The following is a 16,127-nucleotide window of genomic DNA, read 5'->3' on the forward strand; positions in this document are numbered from 1 at the left end:
CCAGCACAGTTAGCTGCCTGCAGGAGACTTTGAGAAGCCTTTGCTCAGTGTTGGAGTCACTATCAGGTCACGCTGGCTGGAAGACGCATCCATCTCCTGTCTGGGGAAAGAGATGCTCCCCAAATTAGCCCTTTTTTTTGTGGTATTTAGCAGTGACCGGGCTCCTCCATGCCCATCACAGGAGCAGAACTCGGTCACCGCGCTCTGACAGCTGATGGGGCTTAATGGTGGCAATGGGGATGGGATACAAAACCATGACAAGGGGATATCAGCCCAGCTGCCAGTGCAGGCAGGGGGCCACCAATGGCTCTTCCCCAGCTCCCAAGGAGAAGACGTCAGCCTGAACTGCTGCCTGGCAGCCGGGCTTGGTGAGAAACTCCTGGGCAGAAGGGATGGTGCCACAGCTTTGAGTTCTGTTGGAAGCAATGGGGACAGGGAAGGAGATGGATGCGCAGCTGGGCGCTCCTTGCGGAGCTGGGAGCCTGGGGTGGAGGAGGTGTGAGCTGAATCACTCCTGGATGCTTCACTGCCAAGCCAGCAGCGCTGCACACCTAACAGGATTTCTGCTGGCCTCCAAATGGTGGCACTTTAAGGAAATCTGGTTATTTATAAAGATAGGGGGCTTCTAATCTTGCTACAAATGGAGATGGATGACAAACGCCCACTGGGGCAAACAAGGAGAAAGATCAGCTCAGTGCCAGCACAAAGTGGTGTTTCCAATTGCTTGATGAGCTGCTAGTTGCTCAGAGCAGAAAGCCACAAACTTTATGGGCTGCTCAGCACGGCAGCGCCTGTTATGAGAGAGAACAGAGGTATTACATGTAGGTGGTTCAGCTGGAGGCTCATTACCCCAGAGAAAGTGGCAGAGAACATCAGTAAGAGATGTCGGCTCTGCAGAGAGAAATTATCAATGAAGTGGTAGCAGTGAGGGGGGGTGTGCAGGTGACAAAACCCTCTGCTGTCACCTCGCTGCATTCAGGATGCGCCGCAGACAAAAAGCATCCAAGTGATTTTCCTTCTGGCCTTTTTCTGAGCATCCCTCTGAAGAGCAGAACTCCTCGGGGTGGGATATGTGAGCTTCAGTCCCCAAACCCCAATGGTGAGAGCTCACCAGGCTGTGCCACGACGCCTCTGAAAGCTGCAGGGCTACAGCTCTTCCCTTTGTGTCAATGTGGTCTTTTATCCAGCCCATTTATTCAGCGCTCCGCCAACAGGTTCACCACACGACATCATTAACGCACACAACGAGGCCAATTACGAGTCAGAGAGAGAAACTGACTTTAACCATAATTTTATTAAGGCTTAAATGTCTATCAGCCAGACGGGAGCCGGTCCGGTCACACGACAGAAACCGAAAGGGACGTTCTGTGTAATGCAATGACTTTTCTACAGGAGTCCACGTGAGCAGGATGAGATCTCTGCCAGCACTCAGGCGTTGGCTGCTCCTCTCCTGCCTTGCCACAGTGGGGAAGGATGAGTGATGAGCGAAGGGAGCGGGGTGGGGAGGGGAGAAGTTGGGTCGTTTGCACGTTGCCAACCACGAGGACGTTTCCTGGTCCGCGGCCGAATGGCTGCTCGTCATATGTTGAAATGGGTTTTAACTCACAGGGAAGCTAAACTCACTGTCCAAAAGGCACCTATGCTAACCACTGAGCCACTGGGATGGTGGTAAGAGGGCGGGTGCGACAGTTGGAAATCAGTTCTGTATAAATACATGTTCCTTGTTAAAGAAGCTATGGCTTTTATTATCCTCAAGATCGCTTTTTGCTCTGGTGCAATGCTCTAAACCCCCCCCATTACTCTGTAAGCACAAGGAGACCTCTCCACGATGCTCATCTGGCCGTCGTCCTCGCACAACCCACACAGACACACGGGACAGCAGCAGCTCCTGTTCTCCTCCCGAGGTGTTGTTAGAAGTGGACCCTCCTGATGTCGTGAGTGGCCACCGATCTCTTGCAGCTCCCACATAGGATGGACAGAGCCTTCTGCTCCTCAGCCAAGCACGGGCGACACATGAGGTGGCCGCAGGGAAGCTGGTAGATGGGCTCTGTTTTGAAGTAAGGTGAGAAGGTTTTGCCGCAGGATGTGCATCCCTGGGTCTGGCTGATCCTGCCGTGCTCTGAAAAGGCAAGAGGAGAAGCAGCGTGGTCAGGGACGTGGGACAAGTGCCACCCCAAGCTGAGCACTGAGTGTTGGAGGTGCCCATAGCTCAGAACCACAGCCTCATTTCTCCAAGCCTACCATAAAGTTTGGTGGGCATGGTGGTAGGTTAAGGACTGGACAAGACGATCCTAGTGGTCTCCAACCTTAAGCTTAGAATCATTTGTGTTGGAAGGGACCTTTCAAGGCCATCTGGTCCAACTCCCATCTTTTATAATGAGACCCACAGCTTCATCAGGTGCTCACAGCCCCATCCTGCCTGCCCTGAATGTCTCCAGAGATGAGGCACCTCTCTGAACAGCCTGTGCCAGTGCCTCGCTATAAAAATCCTTTTCCTTATATCCAATCTAAATCTCCCCTCTTTCGCTTTGAAACCATTTCCTCATGTCCTTTCACAGCAGATTCTGCTCAAGAACCCACCCCCCTTGTTTCTTACAGCCCCCCTTGTAGATATTGAAAGGCTGCTATCAGGATTCTATGATATAAAAGGGAAGGGTCTGGCTTCAGGAGGGGCTGGATCACATCAGCCTTTGCACCATCAGGCTTTTAACAAATGACAATTCACTTTTACTGAGATTGAATTGACCTCCCTTCCTCTTTTCCAGCACTTGAAGCAAAATCCCCCATTCCCGTGTGAAACACTGTAGGCATCATCTTGCATTCCTGTCACATGCTGCCTATAAAGGGCTACTCAGTCAACTCTTCAACAGCAGCAATTTAAAAGGGGACAGTAAAAAGCTTAATGGCTTAATGCCACTGTGAAACAGTCAAAAGCTATTCAAAAAGACAGGCAGCCATTGGGAGCTGCCCATCTCAGCCCTGCCTCAGGGACACGAGAGCCTCCTCCAAGGGGGAGAAGCAGCCAGCAATGAGCACATCCACTTGTGGAGGGGCATCTAAAGGTCGAGGGCATCCAACACAGCTTCTCTGAATCCCAAACTGATCCTTTTGGATGGTGGTGCCATTGATCAACACATCTTACTTCACAACTAGTATATATACATTAAAATCTGATGGGACTCTGAGAACAACCGTGGCTCATTGGCCAAAGAGGCATGGAAAGATGCTGAGCAGCAGCACAACTCTCCCTATAAACCCAATCCCTGTTCTCCTCTCCCATTTGCTGCTCACCAAGGATGCTGCCCGTGTTCCACGAAGTGCTGCAGCCTCCCTCGCCCTGCACTTGCTGCTGGCTCTTCATCAGCTTGGCTGTGAACGATGGCATGGAGCTGAGTGCCGAGTTCAAGGCGGTGTCCAGGCTCTCAGACAGCTTTTGTTCGTGAGAGAGCAGATCTGCAACAAGAAGCACAAGTTTGAGAGGCAGGTGCTGGGTAAAGGCTGCTGGTACGCAACAGAAACATTGCGGTTACAACTCTCAGAGCTTTGCCACTTGTTTTCTGAAGAAGCCTCTTCCCCTCCGCGGTGTCAAGATGGGGATGTAACGCTTCAACTATGAGCCCTCGAGAGGAAAAGTCCTCCAGATTCACACAGCAATGCCATCAAGTCAAAAAGACCACAAAGTCCAACTGTCAACCCATGGCCGCCATGCCTACCCACTCAACTGCTTCCCCAACGTTCAGGCACCTCCTTATATCTCAAAGCCTGAATGAGGTCAAAAGACAAACGATCCAGAAACCATCCTCATAAGCCCTGAGGCTGCTAACAAAATCAGAGGCACAACCCTTTTTCTCATGGCTGCTGAAAACCAGAGTTTCATCAATGGATAAAGCCAAAGGTACAGGGTTGGATCCTTCCTGAGGGGCACAGCAGTGTTTTGCCTGATGCAGTCTCAAAGTCCTGCTGTTAATTGAGACTATGCATTAAGAGCACAGTGCCTGCATCACTAATTCTACTAAACCTAGCTCCCACAGGGATCCTGCGTGCCTTATTTCACTGCAACAATCAAGGCTGACAATGAATGATCCCCTGAGGCTGTGCCCGTGTCCACATACAGGCACGTCTCCCTGGGAGCAGCAGGACCCAGCCTGCAGCAATCCACACCACTTCCTACAGCATGGAACAATGGATCAGGGCAGGAAAACACACTCCGGCCTCTGCTGTTGCTGGTACTGATGAAAATGAATTACTTTAAGTCTTCAATAAAGTTGTTTTTAAGTCAAATGCCCACTTAAGCTTTCTTGAAGCATTACCCACAGAATATAGCAGCTTTCAGAAGCCAGGGACCATTGTTTGGTGCATTACAGACCACTGCTTCAAAGGGAAACTCAACTTACCTGACCAGAGGGTTGGCCCTCTTGCTGCCCCATTCCTGCTTTTCTCCTCACTTCAATTCCTACCCCAATTGGGTCTTCCCATCCCATCAACCCCAAGCACTTATTTTACCCCATTACTGCATGTTTTCTTGCAACTTCAAGCATCTAATATATGCTAATAAATCAGGCATGATAAAAAGAGACATCTTCAAATCAAGCCAGCACATTATGAGAACAAGGTTGTCGTTTTAGCAAGAAGGAAAAGAGAAATGAAACCCTAAAGGGAAACAAAGCAACCTGAACTAAAAAGAGGGCTGTGAAACAGACTGCACAGATAACACAGGAGGAACAACAAGCCTAGAGGTGAGAATGGGAGTAACCACCAGCCAAATGACAGCAGGTTGGGCTGAGAGGGGATGTGAATGAGACGATGAAGCCACTCCTGTGACATCGATACAACAGCCTCAAAACCTTCAGGAGGCGGCAGGGGAATCTGTATGGGAGCCTCTTGACTTGGAAAGCTGGCCCTGGGCTGCCAAGACACTCAAGAAACACAAGTGATTTATGGAGCCAAGGTACCTGTAGAACAGTCCATCTGGATCAAATGCGAGTCACTGTCAGTTTTCATTTTTTTAGCACTGTTCTCTGAGGTAGATGTGACAAGTAAGTTTGTAGAAGAAAAATAAAGCGGCTGCACAGAACTGGGATCCATGCAGTCCATTTTCCTTTTCAGAGAAGATGTTACAGAGGAAGGTATGAGCATTTCGGAGGCGTGAGCTCTACCGAGCAGGTTGGTGCCAGGAATGCTGTGCTGTAAGAGGAAGTGATCTATCCTGGCTTTGAGAGTCGGGTGAGGTAGGGGCTGTGAGTGCTGGCTGAAGGCCACCCCAGTGAAAGGATCACTGGGCACCCTGCCCCAAGACGCCTCACTCCGGTTGCACTTTTCCAAGGTGCTCTGGTCAATCACCTTCCCGGATGGCAGGAGCATGGGGAAGGTCATGATCTCCAGAGTGATGGGGTCCAAGAACTCTTCAGGGATGTCTTGGATGACGTCCACCAGCTTACGGAGGGCCTGCTGCTCGCTGTCATTGGTGCTGAAGGGCACGCAATCGCTCTCCATGGGTGTCCAGAGCTCAGGTTTGAGGGTGCCAACATCCTGGGCGACGCATTGCGAAGCCACCTGAAAGATGCCCTCAATCACCTCCTGTGGGCACGACTTGGCAGGCTGTCCCCACACCTCCAACCTCTTGATGCCAGGCAGGCCACCTCCAGCCACGTGGGTGATGCAGATTTTTAGGTGCGACACGTTGCTCAGTGAGGAAGGCCCTTTGTTCCAAAGGTCTTGAGACACGGCGCCGGGGTAGGAGAGGACATTTTCCATCTGAAGGAAAGGAGGCCTCGGCTTGAAGCCTCTGTGGCCAAATGTCACTTTGCTTTGATTTTTTAAGACAGCTTTGCCTACCAGTGTGAAAACATCTTTGTCCGACACAGGCTGACCGGCCAGACCTGAGAACTGAGCCTCGGGGCTCTGCCAAGAGGTTTTATTGCATGAGGTAGAGGTGTAAACTTCGAGCCCGGAGAAGGCTTGGTATCCTCCGGATGAGATATCAATGTTAATCCTGCAGATCTCAATGTTGAAGGGAAAAGAGATAGTGACATGGACCGGAGGCTTGATAAAGTATTCGCTGCGGAAACCACGATTCCTTCTGGCAAGGTCTTCAGAGATCAGGTTCTCCACTTCATAACCATCAGCAGAAATCTGCGTTGCAAGAGAAACCCACATTTAAATTAAAGAATGAAAGTAAAGAGTAAACTCATCTCACAAGCAATTAAGATGACAAGCGAGGAACTGTGGCTGTGGTTCCATACACAGAGATCCCTGCAGATCTACTCCTGCCCTCCTCCCAGCCACGTGGTCCCACAGACTCTTCTCTGCACCCTCTGTTATCATAGAATTGATTAAGTTGGAAAGGCCACCAACCTCCCTATTTAACACCAGCCCAGGCTGCCCAGGGCCCCATCCAACCTGGCCTCAAACACCTCCAGGGATGGATGGGGCATCCACAGCCTCTCTCGGCAGCTATTCCAGCACCTCACCACTCTCATACTAATGAACATTCTCCTGATATCTTGTCCCTGTTTCAACAGCACCAAAACGTTATGTCAGCTCATCGTGCCCTGTAAAAATGTACTCTGAATCAGCCAGCTCCAGGATCTCTGCAAAACCTCTGGGCTCAGATAGCAGAATGTCTTGTCCTGCTTAGGGTCAACCTGCCCAACACTGAGAAAGCTCTGTGTCAGTCCTCATATTAATAAATAGAGATCGTTCAACAAACGTTGACGAGTGATGCATAGTCTACTATGCAAGGGGAAAGCTGTGACATTGCATGGAAGAACATCTAGAGTCAAAGCACACGCATCTGTGAGCACATAACATCACCTTGTTACGAGATCCTGCAAAATTAGGGCATCTTCCTCCAATAATTACTGTGTGTCACAACAGAACGCTCATAGAGGGCCACAGTGTTCTACCACTAACTAGCAGAGTCAGCGTTAATTAATAAAAGCACAGTAAGGGCAAACCAAGGTGCTCCCCAAAGCACCCCAGCTTCCAGTTTTACCTTGTTGCAGTGAATCCTTGGCTTGAACTGTGGGAGACAGACGTTTATTACCATCTTTGCAGTTGGAGAGAGCTCAGTTTGTCAGCATCGGATTCAGCTTTAAAAGAAGAAATAAAAGGCAAAAAAGCATCAGTGATCTGTGAAAGGATCTTGTGTTACAGCACCTGCGTGAATTACAAGCTCAGGAGCTCTTAAAATACAGCTCAGATCCGAGTCTGGGAGGTGAGGCCAACATTAACTGCGGAGAGATGGAACTGGAAGAAAAACACGTTAAAAACATTAAGTCGTGAACCTGCAGAGAAACATCAAAAGCTGGAAAATGGCTCTTTTTACTGAAAACCTCTTACCTATGCTTAAAGTAGGTGCTTAGATTAGACCTGAATGCTCAATGCAGGAGGTTTGGCAGCCCTAGTTGAGCAGAACACAGTATAGCAGGGTGTAACTGCATGCCAAGGCCCCAAAGAGGGTAAGAGCAGCCAGTGCTGCCGCAAGGAGATGTGGCTCTCCCAAGGGCTCAGGGAGCAAAGAAGAAACACCAATATTAATAACCCCTAATGAATAGCTCCAGGGGAGTAGAGGGCATTTAATAGCTCTAAGGGAGATTATCTGCATTCTGGACACTGAGATGATTCTTCTGACAGTGTTGAAGTGAATGCACCATCTTCATTGAAAGAACGTGACTCGCATCGGTTACATCCAACTCCTTTTAAGAATGAAATTATCTGTGAGGTAGGAGCTTAAACCTTACATTAACCTCAGTTTTAATATGTCACTGCCTTGGGTGACCTCAGGAACCTCCTGCTTACTTCCAGGATGAGCTGCCTTTTAATGGTTCTCAGCCTTTTAATGGTTCTCAAGTGCTGTTGTTAGTTCAGCATCTGAGATACAGCTCAGAATCGCAGAGAGAAGCATAGATTGGCTTGGATTGGAAGGGACCTTAAAGACCGTCTAGTCCCATTCCCCTGCTGTAGGATGAGTTGCACATTCAGTGTGTTCAAATAAACAAGTAATGTTGGGAAAGAGCTTCAAGTGCAACCCCAACCCATCCTCACTGCACCCGCTGATCCACATCCCTCAGTGTCACATCACCATGTGTCCCCCTAAGGGGATGGTGACTCCTCACTTTGATCAGCCCCTCTTCGACCCCAGAATCCTCTCTGACAGCGACCTGCAGTAACACAGGTGCTGGGCAAGCATGAACTGATGCTCATCCAGCATCACTTTCCTGCCTTTCTGAGCCTGATCCCCATCTCTACAAGGGGAGGCAGTGAGGAGTTTTCTCAAATAGGCTTTTGAACTGCTTTGACTTTTTCACTCACATCTAATGGGAGTAAGGCTGATGACTTGCTGTGTGACAAAGCGACTGCTCTGAGGTTCATTTTGAACCTGTTGCCTGTTAAGTCAGTTTAACCCTTTCCCATATCCCCTTCCAACAGAGCAGACTGTTGCACTTGCACATAACAAGCCATGGTGATATCTTCTTTAAATGAAAACGAGCAAAGAGGCACCTCCACCCCTACCTTGCTGCAAACTCATCATTTTAAGACCTCATCCTCACAAGTTGATGTTGAAATCCTGCCTCGGGGGGTCCCAAATCCCTGGGGGTCCTGCAGGTGTGCTGCCAGGTGAGTGATGTGACTCAGAACAGTCACATTGTGACCTGGCAACACAGGAAAGCTCCTTCCAGGCCTGAGGCTGTTACTGAGGTTACATCCTAAACTGTTATTCTTTTCCTACCAACCTCTGCCAATTAAAACAATTGTCAGTGACAGTCCAGGCAGCTGTGACATCAAGGAGGTTGTGAGTTTACGAATGCTGTTAAAGTATAACACCCACAGAGCTGCATCAGCCAGAGAAACAAACAGCTCGAGGATTACAAAGGACTCAAAGACCCCAACCCACCCCTACCTTGCCCACTGACCACATCCCTCAGTGCCTCATCTCCATGTTTCTTGGGACAGTGACTCCACCAGCTCCCTGTGCAGCCCATTCCAATGCCTGACCACTCTTTCAGGGAAGAAATTCCTCCTAATATCTAACCTGACCCTCTGGAGCACAACTTGAGGCCATTACCGCCTGTCCTATCACTGGTTATCTGGGAGAACAGACCGATCCCTAGCATCTATCCCAATTGTTTCCTAAATAACACGACACTGTTCTGCTCTCAGAGCAAACAAATCCATCAAATTTCATTAAGAATAGAGGGAGGGGGAAAAAAAATGGTAATAATAGAAGCAAATTAATATGAAGGTAGGTTTTATTTGTCAAGGCAGCATCTGCAGATCGAGGTAACAACAAAGTGCACGGGACACATGATCACGAACAGAGCAGAATTATCTAACATGCCAAGGCAGATTCAGCACATAAAGCACCAAATATATCTAGACCAGCACTCAGAAATCATTCCTAACCAGTACCTGGGAGGCTGCAGCAGCCCCCCAAGCAAGCACACCTTGGGCTGTCAGCCAGCCCGGCTTAGCAGCATTGGGTTGAACACCTTGTAATGGAGGTAGCTCAGTTTCTCCAAGCGCGTGCGTTTAAGCAAGGGGAACCATTCCCAGAAGGGAAGCTCCACCACCACGTAGCCCAGCTGCCGCAGCTGCCGCCTCTTCAGGCAGTGCAGCCCCAAGAGCCGCTTGGACGAGTAGCAGTAATGGTTACGGTTGGACACCTGAATGGCCAGCCTCACCCCTTGGGGCTGCTGGAGGGGGACAAGAGAAGGGGAGGCCCCAGGGCTGCTCCCTGATGGAGTCATGACTTGCAACCTGGTGTCTGTGACAACGGGTCCACCCAAAAATGATGCACATGGCATTGGTGCTTTGTTCTGCTCCTGTCTAGGAGCTGCGGCTTCAGTTTGCACCTCTGTAGGAGAATGGCTGTTAGATTTCCCTCTGATAAGCTGAGCCATTAGGTCATCTGTTAGACTGACTCCTATATCTTTGAGCTTCTTATTTGCAACAGTGTCGCTTGAGTTGAAAGGGATGGGATGCCCATCCATGGCCAAATGAACCTCCAGGTCACTCGATCTGGTGTGAGGCAAAATCATGTGGTTTTTCACATACTCAGGGCCACCTAACATGCTCTTGAGAAGAGACACGGCTTCCACAATTTCAGGCCTGACAAAGATTTCCTGCTCTGCAAAATTCAGAACAATCTCAGTCATCTCTTCATAAAGCTGAGGTGAAAGACGGCTGCCTTGGTAGCCCGGGCACTCAATTTCAACGCTCTTACCGAGGGTGAACAGGTCCTTTCTGAGTTCATATTTACTACCTCTCACTTTATGGACAAACTCATCCCTCAAAGCATAATCTATCAGCTCCTCTGGGAAGCGTTTGACAAATGCCAGGCCAAGCAAACCAGTAAGGAGATGCTCTGGAAACTTCTCAAATTCATGGCGTTTTCTAAGCATCTGCTCTATCAGGCTGGAGTAAAACTCTTCCTCGTTTGGAGGTTCGTAGTCCAGGCATCCAAATGACCATAAGAACTTGGCAGCGTCCTTGCTGCGACAGTAAGTCACTTTGGAAGGCAAAGACGTGGCGACAGCAGCCAAAATGCCTTCATCATAATAGTGTAGGGATGAACAGCTAAGAGTTATGTGCATGATACCCTGGATGTTTGTTGTAGGAATTCGAGCAGGGACAACTTTCCCAAGTTTCTTCAAGAGGGGCAGGTGATCCATGCGAGTGTAGCGGAGCATTTTAAGCACGTTCACTAAAGCGTAAGTGCCCATATCTTCCATCTCCAGGGAGACTCTGTCCGCAATCTTTCTCATGACATGGTCAGAGATCCCACTGATGGATTTGAAGAGCCCTAAGCAAATAGCACCCACCTCCTCCAAGGTGCAGGAATCCAAGTACTTCAAAATCACACTTTCCAGCTTCTGCATCAAGTCTGCGGGTGACTTGCGTCCTTCGCCGATGATATAAACAAGCTGAACAAACTGGGGCAAAGTGAGCTCTTTCCAATGCATGTTGGCATAGCTGAACAGAATGCTCAGGTAGGAAGGCACGCTGCGCCCCAGGCAGCGCCAGCAATCTGCCACCAGCAGCAGCTGGTCCAGGTTCATGTCCCACACACGCCGGCAGAATTCATTCTCACAGGCATTCAGCACAGGGTGAGTGGGTGGAACAACCAAACGAACACAGGCCTTTAAGATGTCAATGAGCTCTGAAGTGCTGAATGACTGGATATTCTCAATAGCACAGCCACACAGGGTTTTAAACCTGCGGTCAGACATCAACTCTGCATGTTGTTCTACTGGCAAACGACTCAGCTTGCAAAAATAATCACTGATAGTTCCTGGGCTGTGGCTGCCCTTGGATATGAGTATGCTGTGCAATATCGAGTCACCTTCTGCTGAAGGGAGAGTCTCTATTGGCTCAAATTTATCATAGCTGAGAGATCTGTACTCAGGCCTCCCCTGCTGGAACACACGAGGGTCCTCCTTGGAGTCATGCATCTCTGTTCTCTCTATTTCTGCCACCTCCTTCTCCTCCTTCTTGGTCTGTGCTGTAGAGAGTCGTGCTGGCATGGTCTGCTTGAGGTGCAGTTTGGGCTTTGGTAGGGCATTTCTGACAGGTGGCGAAGCTTGAGCAGAGGTGGCAGTGAAAGTATGCTGAACCTGTGAGGTACCAGAGCTGCTGGAATCATCAGTGAGAGCCTGGCTGCAGCTCCTAGCAGCACTCTGCTGGGAGGCAGCTCTGCTCTTGGCATAGGCAGAGGGATTATACAATACTCTGTAGTCCAAAGGATCCACCAACTGGATTGTGGCTGTGGATTCAGGTCTGCTGTTGGGTGTTTCTGGGTTCTGTTCCTTCTGCTTACTTTCGTTGCTTCCGCTCTCAGCCTTGCATTTGGCAGTAGTCAAAAATGTAGTCACCCTGCTCAGCCTTGGAAATCTTCGGCGTATTAACACCGTAGCCATGGATCACAATTTACTGGGGTCACAATTGCTTCCAGGTACTGAAAAAAGGGCAGACGAAGAATGAGTGGCTTCCACCTAACACGAAGCGCTTTCAAACCTAACCTTCTCATTACTGAAAGCGGTGGCAGTGCTTCCCCTAGTGAGAGCAGCTGTTTCCCTGCAAGGCCGTAACGCCGTCACTATGGAGCATCACATCATGCAAAGGCAGCTCAAGACAAGCACGCACTTGTCAAGGAAAAACAGCCCCAAAACAACATGGGAGAAGAGCATGGAAGAAGAAACAGATTATTACAAGATGCTGCATTTTGAGGAGGTGAGAACTGGAAGGATAAAAGCTTCACTCTTCAGGCACGGGAGCCTTTCCCAGTGTTAGGAGGTGCCTTCCCAACTCCTGTCTACAACAGCTACAGCAGAAAGGGTGAGGATGAGACATCTGTCAAGAGTTAAGCTTTGTGCTGCCAGCATGAACAAGCTGCCAAATGAGCCTGTTTACAATGATTCAGACAAGACTGAAAAAAAGCACCGGGTCAGCTCTCTGCGTAACACACCCTTATCCCATCTTGTGTGTCCAACACCACAGCAGGAGTTTTCACCTTTAGAATCACTTGTGCTCTCACTGCATGGAGGGCACATGCTAGAACCACAGGGCATCAAGTAACCAAATAAACCAAAGCCTGGCAGAGGCAAAACACATTAGCTTCTGTTCTCCCAACACCGGGGAAATAAATTAAACACAGACACTCCTTGAGTTAGAGGTGGATTGAGATGCCCTGTGAGAGCAGGCAAACCCAACCCTACAGCAGCACAATGAGGAAGAGGTGTAACGAATACTGTTTTTGCAGAGTAGGAGAGAAGCTGCAGTGGGATGTGGTTGAACATGAACTGGATTTATTCTAGCACAATGGTGAAGCATTGGCTCCTCCCAGAGAGAATAAAGTGGGGAAAGAGGGTAAGAAAAGAGGGAGGGATGCTGGGGAGAGTCTAAGCAGCAACCTTTGCTCCTTGTAAGTGCCAGATGCAGACAGCTGCCTGTCTGGTGGTTCCCTGCCGAAGCCGCTGCTGTCACTTCCATGCCATGAGCATGGCAGCAAAGTCAGTAACAGCAATAGGCAGGAAGCACATCTGTGCTCTGGAACAGGCAAAAGCCACCTGCTGTTCTCTGAAGGCTGTTCTCTAACCGTGCAGCCTTGACATGGCTGTGCTTTTGTCCAAGCATCTCCACACAGAACTGAGAAGAAATAAAATAAACCATAGGAAAGGCTGGAAGTGCTCAAGGATGAGCTCTTGAGTCTTCAGCTTCTCATTTCCTTGATGCCACTGCACAGCATGTGACACTCTGCCTCTGAGAGAACAACAGTGGGGAGAGGAAGAAGACTAAGGGTAAGGGCACACACGCATTTGCTTTGCAAAGGGCTCAGCAGATATGCAGCATCACAGCTACTGCCTGCACAGAAGAAAGGAGCAGGACGGGCAGGCAAGAGCTTTGGATCTACCTTAGCATACAGCAGAGTGGCTCAGTTTAGTTCTCTGAGATCCTCTCCACCAGCTTGTGTTAAAAGCCAGGGAGAAGAATGGAAACATTCCCTTCTGCCATGAGAAGTGACACTGTGACAGGCAGGAGAAATTCTGTCCCTTCCATACCACTGCCTAGTTGAGCATAGGAAATAAGAAGCTCGCTCAGAACTGGGGCACTAAACTCCCAGCCCAGAGCAACGCACTCCTAATGCTGTAAGCAGCAGCAAGAAAGCACTGGATTTCAAAGCTCTCCAGCTTATTGCATATAAATGTCTGATTAAAATGTAATTTCCATCTCTGCTGGCTACTTTCTTGTCTGACTCCGCTTTGCACATTTTCTATCCAGTTTTCTACTACTGACAGGCAAGCAGTACTAAGGCAGGCACATCTTTAAAACGTGTTCTATTTGCTGTTGAAAAGCAACACCACCTACAAAATCCAGCACTGCACTGTTACCAAAACCACCCCCTCCCTGCAGCGACAGCCCTGCTTCAGAGACAGAGAATCAAAGTCATGGAGTCTGCACACCAACGACTAACGTTGTACGTAGCTAAGAACATCATCCACGCTGCTTAGCATTAAGCTCTGTGACATCTTCAGGAAGACATTCAGTAAGTGTCTTATTTTTTCTTCTTCTGTCCCACATTCAGCAAAACAGCTGTGGAAAAGACCATGCAGAAAACAAAGCAGGAATGAAGATGGGTAAAGATACATCAACCACCTTGGAAAGAAGCATATCCACGTGGCTTTTTGCCCAACTTCAAGTGCCCAAACTTGTTATAATCTACATTTCTATAGCATTTCCAACTCGACCTATACCTCTGCTCATTTTTCCTCTCTCCTTGCTACAGTAATCAGCCTCTCTTTCTCCCACCACTTCTCATTTAACAGTGTCCAAACTCCCCTCCACCTCTGCAACTACCCAGAAAATTCTCTCCCAGTGACTCATCTCCAAAAAGGCTCAAAGCCTTGGAGCCGAGCCATGCAGGCTGTGAACTCTCATTGTGGAGAACCTTTGGGATGGAAACATCTCTGTGTTTGTGCTTGTGCCTGTTTTACAGCCCAGTTCCCCAACCAACATGGAGCTGAACACCAGGACAACAGACATTCCCAGGGAGATGCCACATGCTTCTGGGTTCCAGCTCTGTGAGAGGGGATATAAGTGCATCTGAGCCTGAGATATGTTCTTTGGAAATACCCAAACAGACTCACTGTTGCAAAGTCCATGAGCGATCCAGGCTCACAGGTACACGCTCCTGTTACCATGGCCCCCTTCTATGTCATAGAAGGCTTCTATGTCACGTCACTCCTGCCCAGCAACTTGTGCAAAGGAAAAATCACATCACTGGCCCATTTCTTTCTATTTCGCAACACCAGGTCTGCTCAGGTGAGAACGGATCAGGATGGGATCGTTCACCTGGAAGGGATAATATAAACATAAAATACCCAGGGCTGGATGGGGCCCATAAGGATCACTGTGTATAACTCCTGGCTCCACACAGCACCTCTTAAACCAGTGGGTGATGCTGTATCCCAGAATTGTAGGGGTTGGAAGGGACCTCTAGAGATCATCGAGTCCAACCCCCCTGCCAAAGCAGGCTCCCTACACCATGTCACACAGGTAGGCGTCCAGGCGGGTCTTAAATATCTCCAGAGAAGGAGACTCCACCACCTCCCTGTGCAGCCTGTTCCAGTGCTCCGTCACCCTCACTGTAAAGAAGTTCTTTGGCACATTCGTGCGGAACTTCCTATGCTGTACTTTCATCCCATTACCCCTAGTCCTATCCCCATGCACTACTGAAAAGAGACCAGACTCACCACTATGGCTCCCACACCTCACGTATTTATAAACCTGGATCAAGTCCCCTCTCAGCCTTCTTTTCTCAAGGCTAAACAGACCCAGTTCCCCAAGTCTCTCCTCATAGGGGAGATGCTCCAGGCCCTTCACCATCTTAGTGGCCCTCCGCTGGACTCTTTCCAAGAGATCCCTGTCTTTTTTGTACTGGTGAGCCCAGAACTGGACACAATATTCCAGATGAGGCCTCACCAGGGCAGAGTAGAGGGGGAGGATCACCTCCTTCGACCTGCTGGACACGCTCTTTTTAATACATCTCACTATGCCATTGGCTTTTTTGGCTACAAGGGCACACTGCTGGCTCATGGTTAATCTGTCGTCCACCAGGACGCCCAGGTCCCTCTCAGCAAAGCTCCTCTCCCAGCTCTAGGCCGCTCCCACTGCCATGTACAGCCCATTGGGGCTGAGTAACCCACACCTGGCAGCTCCGCACCATCCCCTCGGCTCCCATCAGTTCCCAGCAGCACAAACAGCACCTCACCCCCATACAATATATATATATATACAATATATATATATATCTTTATACAATACAGCAGCGAGGTGTCCTCTCCCCCCACATCTCCTCATCTCCCCCCCACCTCCCTGCCCACCCCAAAGGCCTTCAGGCCTGAGGTCCGCCATGGCCGCAGCAAGGCCTAAGAGCCCCACACAGCCCCACACAGCCCCACACACAGCTCACCCCCAAGGCCCAGCCGGCTCCAGGCTGAGGCCTACACACCCCAGGCTGAGCCCGAGGCCTGGGCCCGCTCGCACTCACCGGGGCCCGGCGCCGTCGCCGGCTGTGGCCCTACCGCCCTCCGCCACTTCCGGCCACCTGATAATGACGTACTTCCGGT

The 16,127-nt window shown here is 49.6% G+C and overlaps 2 protein-coding genes across 11 annotated transcripts; both read right to left on the reverse strand.

Moving 5' to 3' along the window:
- Positions 1-1,275: 1,275 nt before the first annotated feature.
- UBOX5 (U-box domain containing 5) lies at positions 1,276-16,113 on the reverse strand. Of its 5 annotated transcripts, XM_085545899.1 has the most exons (6): positions 16,049-16,113; positions 14,646-14,850; positions 6,995-7,091; positions 4,953-6,132; positions 3,292-3,453; positions 1,276-2,119 (listed from the first exon to the last, which is right to left on the reverse strand). In XM_085545899.1, exons 3-6 carry the CDS (start codon positions 7,046-7,048, stop codon positions 1,911-1,913), a joined length of 1,605 nt encoding a protein of 534 aa, XP_085402025.1. In that variant the 5' UTR covers positions 7,049-7,091; positions 14,646-14,850; positions 16,049-16,113; the 3' UTR covers positions 1,276-1,910. The 5 variants fall into 5 exon arrangements, with proteins under 5 accessions (XP_085402025.1, XP_015718458.2, XP_015718462.2 ...); XM_015862972.3 differs by lacking the exon at positions 14,646-14,850; XM_015862976.2 differs by lacking the exon at positions 14,646-14,850 and having other exon boundaries at positions 15,971-16,113.
- On the reverse strand, positions 9,234-16,113 carry FASTKD5 (FAST kinase domains 5). Of its 6 annotated transcripts, XM_015862965.2 has the most exons (4): positions 16,049-16,113; positions 14,646-14,850; positions 13,973-14,091; positions 9,234-11,956 (listed from the first exon to the last, which is right to left on the reverse strand). In XM_015862965.2, exon 4 carries the CDS (start codon positions 11,916-11,918, stop codon positions 9,456-9,458), a length of 2,463 nt encoding a protein of 820 aa, XP_015718451.2. In that variant the 5' UTR covers positions 11,919-11,956; positions 13,973-14,091; positions 14,646-14,850; positions 16,049-16,113; the 3' UTR covers positions 9,234-9,455. The 6 variants fall into 6 exon arrangements, with proteins under 6 accessions (XP_015718451.2, XP_085402016.1, XP_085402019.1 ...); XM_085545890.1 differs by lacking the exon at positions 13,973-14,091; XM_085545893.1 differs by lacking the exon at positions 14,646-14,850 and having other exon boundaries at positions 15,971-16,113.
- Positions 16,114-16,127: the final 14 nt, after the last annotated feature.

The sequence above is a fragment of the Coturnix japonica genome, chromosome 4, assembly GCF_054131305.1.
Source record: "Coturnix japonica strain WE chromosome 4, WE-NBRP24, whole genome shotgun sequence".
NCBI lineage: Eukaryota > Metazoa > Chordata > Aves > Galliformes > Phasianidae > Coturnix > Coturnix japonica.

Bases quoted from the DNA above. Each gene is read 5' to 3' on its own strand.
- UBOX5 (XM_015862972.3), bottom strand. From the start codon at position 7,048: ATGGTAATAAACGTCTGTCTCCCACAGTTCAAGCCAAGGATTCACTGC. The intron at 3,454-4,952 runs GTACCTTGGCTC...TTCTTGTTGCAG, and splicing joins CCAGATGGACTGTTCTACAG to ATCTGCTCTCTCACGAACAA. The intron at 2,120-3,291 runs GTGAGCAGCAAA...TTGCCTTTTCAG, and splicing joins GAACACGGGCAGCATCCTTG to AGCACGGCAGGATCAGCCAG.
- FASTKD5 (XM_015862962.2), bottom strand. From the start codon at position 11,918: ATGGCTACGGTGTTAATACGCCGAAGATTTCCAAGGCTGAGCAGGGTG.